Consider the following 2689-nt stretch of genomic DNA (forward strand, 5'->3'; position numbering starts at 1 on the left):
CAGTACTCGTGCTGCAGCGTTTTGAATTAATTGGAGCGTTTTAATGGACTTATTAGGGCAACCTGATAATAAAGAGTTGCAGTAATCCAGCCTAGAAGTAACAAATGCATGGATTAGTTTTTCTGCATCTGTCTGTGATGTGTCTAATTTTTGTAATATTACGTAAATGAAAGAAGGCAGTCCTAGAGATCTGCTTTATGTGGGAATTAAATGACATGTCCAAACAGTGGATGGTAAACAGTCAATGTATGACATCTTCTGATTATTGATTATTGATTGAATCAACACCATATAGAACATAGCCCTAGAGGTTATACACTGTTTAATGAGGAAATGTTAGATTAGAGATTTAACTATTTATTGATTATTGACTATACACTGTAAAAAACAACTTTTTAAAGATTTGCTACATTAGCTGAGAAAAGTTATTTTACAGCTTAAAGTCTGTTGTTACTACATTATCCATGATTCTCTGCAAACAGTGACCATGCTACAGACACTTTGACATGCTTCTTAGATGTTCTTGTCCAGGTCAGGGTGCTGTCTGTCTCCAGATGTCCTCCAGCTCATCATCCAGCTCATCATCCAGCTCATCAAACTGCCAGCAATCAGGACTCAGAGGTTCTGGTCTTTGCTTAGGTTCTTGTCCAAACTTTGAACCAGCAGAACAGATACAGCAGCCTTCAGTCAGACAGTCCACCATCCGACTGGACCTTATCAGACTAGGTATGGAGGCTGGATGCTTAGGGACTCGCTGGGTGGAGGGAAGAGCAGGGCCTGTGGTTGGCTGATAGATGTGACCTCTTAGGTCACATGTCCTGGTGTGGACACTTACACAGTGCTGCTGATGGGGGACCGGTTTAGGACGAGAGGGATCAGGTTTAATCTTTTGGATGAACCTATCTTCCTGAGTGATGAGTCTGTTCTTGTTGCCCTGGTCGTCCTCGGTCAACATAGGACCTGGAACCTCCTCTGAAGGTGGAGGAAACTCTGAGGAGACAACTGGAGGTCTCACCTGGTCTTCAGATTCCTCTGAGGTCTTTCTGATGTCGAACCATTGTTCCTGGTCCTGGGTTTGGTGTAGATTGGATGAGATGGTGGCAGGACTGATGGAGCTGCTGCGGTCCTCTTTGGATCTGGAATTAGAGATGTCCTTGTGGCCTTTTGGTTGATAAAAACCTGCTGCAGAAGAAGAATCTGAGGAGATGCCTGGAGGTCTCACCTGGTCTTTGGTATCTCTGGTCTCTGAGTTCTCAGTGACGATCATTCTGATGGTACTGAATAAGATCTGATTCTGGTCTGGAGATCTTTGTAGACCAGATAAGATGGTTGTTGGACTAATGGATATCCTGCTGTCCTCTGGAGGCTGCTGGACTTTGGACTCAACCTTGCAGCAGCTCACCTGTGTGTGATCACCTGTCAGTGTGACCTCCAGGTGCTCTGCAGCATCCTCTGTCTCCATGGTAACCACTGAGCTGTTGTGGATGTACAGCAGCAGCTCGTTGTTGACAGGAGTTCTGGAGGTCTCTCTGTACTCATCTATGTGGGCGGAGCGTCTGGTTCCAGGGGTTGGTAGTAACTGCGGGTTCAGAGTGGAGGCTGAACGGTCAGAGGGCAGAACAGGAAAAATGACGGTGCTGACCCTGGGGAGGAAGGTGGAGGAGCTGACGGATGGTTCAACACCTGTCTCTCTGCTCTGACCTGTCATCTGCACACACCTGCTCACCTGATACAGAATCAGGATGGGGATCAGTTTAAACAGGAGGGTGTCCTTAAAAAGAAAACAGATACTGACAGGTACAGGTACAGGTACTGACAGGTACAGGTACTGACAGGTACTGACAGGTACTGACAGGTACAGGATCAGGTACAGACAGGTACAGGTACAGACAGGTACAGACAGGTACAGGTACTGACAGGTACTGACAGGTACTGACAGATACAGACCTTGCTAACTGTAGTGCATTCTGCTGATCCTGGTCCTGGTTCTTTTGGTCTGTCTCCAAACTGTGAGCAGAGACTTTCAGGAGGATCTGACTGCCTAAACACAGAGAGAGAGTTACCTGTGCAGTTATGTTACCTGTGCAGTTATGTTACCTGTGCAGTTATGTTACTTGTTACTTGTGTTGTTGCAGCAGCAGAGCCCAGCAGGTCTTCACCTCCTGCTGTTTGAATTTTACTCTCGCTGTCAGTGTGGGATGAAGCACAGACAGATGATGGACACACCTGTCCAACACCTGTGCAGAGGACATGTCAGAGATCAGAGGTCACACAGATACCTACAGTATGTTGAGGATTTACGATGACAGCGGATCCTGTGTAACTCACTGTGATGTCAGCAGCGATGTCATCAATCGATCGTGAACATGCTTCACTCTGAAACATAAAATATGAAGATGTCAGTGAAGATCTCTGAGCGATGGATCTGCTACAGGACAACACGTTACTGTGACATCACTCCGACAGGAAGTCACTTACTTTATGAAAATGGTGTCTGCTGTCTTCTGATTGGCTCAGTGTCCTGCTGATGTCATTCAGGATGATGTCAGCTTGTTGGTAGAACAAAGAAACTTCCAGAGCGAGATTCACTTCCTGTTGACAGCTACAACACACACAGTAATACACAGTAGTACACACAGACACACATACACACACACACACACAAACAGTAGTACACAGAAATACACAC

At 46.0% G+C, this 2689-nt stretch overlaps 1 protein-coding gene across 1 annotated transcript in view; it reads right to left on the reverse strand.

Annotated features, from left to right (window-relative positions):
• Positions 1-214: 214 nt before the first annotated feature.
• LOC118326988 overlaps positions 215-2689 on the reverse strand; it is a 4195-nt gene continuing 1720 nt past the window's right edge. The window contains exons 4-8 of the mRNA XM_035660153.1: positions 2479-2602; positions 2329-2376; positions 2122-2237; positions 1948-2041; positions 215-1726 (exon numbers count right to left, since the gene is read on the reverse strand). Of these exons, the coding sequence (XP_035516046.1) occupies positions 533-1726; positions 1948-2041; positions 2122-2237; positions 2329-2376; positions 2479-2602 (1576 nt within the window). The 3' untranslated portion in view covers positions 215-532. The remainder of the gene's footprint in view (positions 1727-1947; positions 2042-2121; positions 2238-2328; positions 2377-2478; positions 2603-2689) is intronic.

Source organism: Morone saxatilis, unplaced genomic scaffold (genome assembly GCF_004916995.1).
Source record: "Morone saxatilis isolate NCDOM2014 unplaced genomic scaffold, NCSU_SB_2.0 Contig17, whole genome shotgun sequence".
Taxonomy (NCBI): Eukaryota; Metazoa; Chordata; class Actinopteri; family Moronidae; genus Morone; species Morone saxatilis.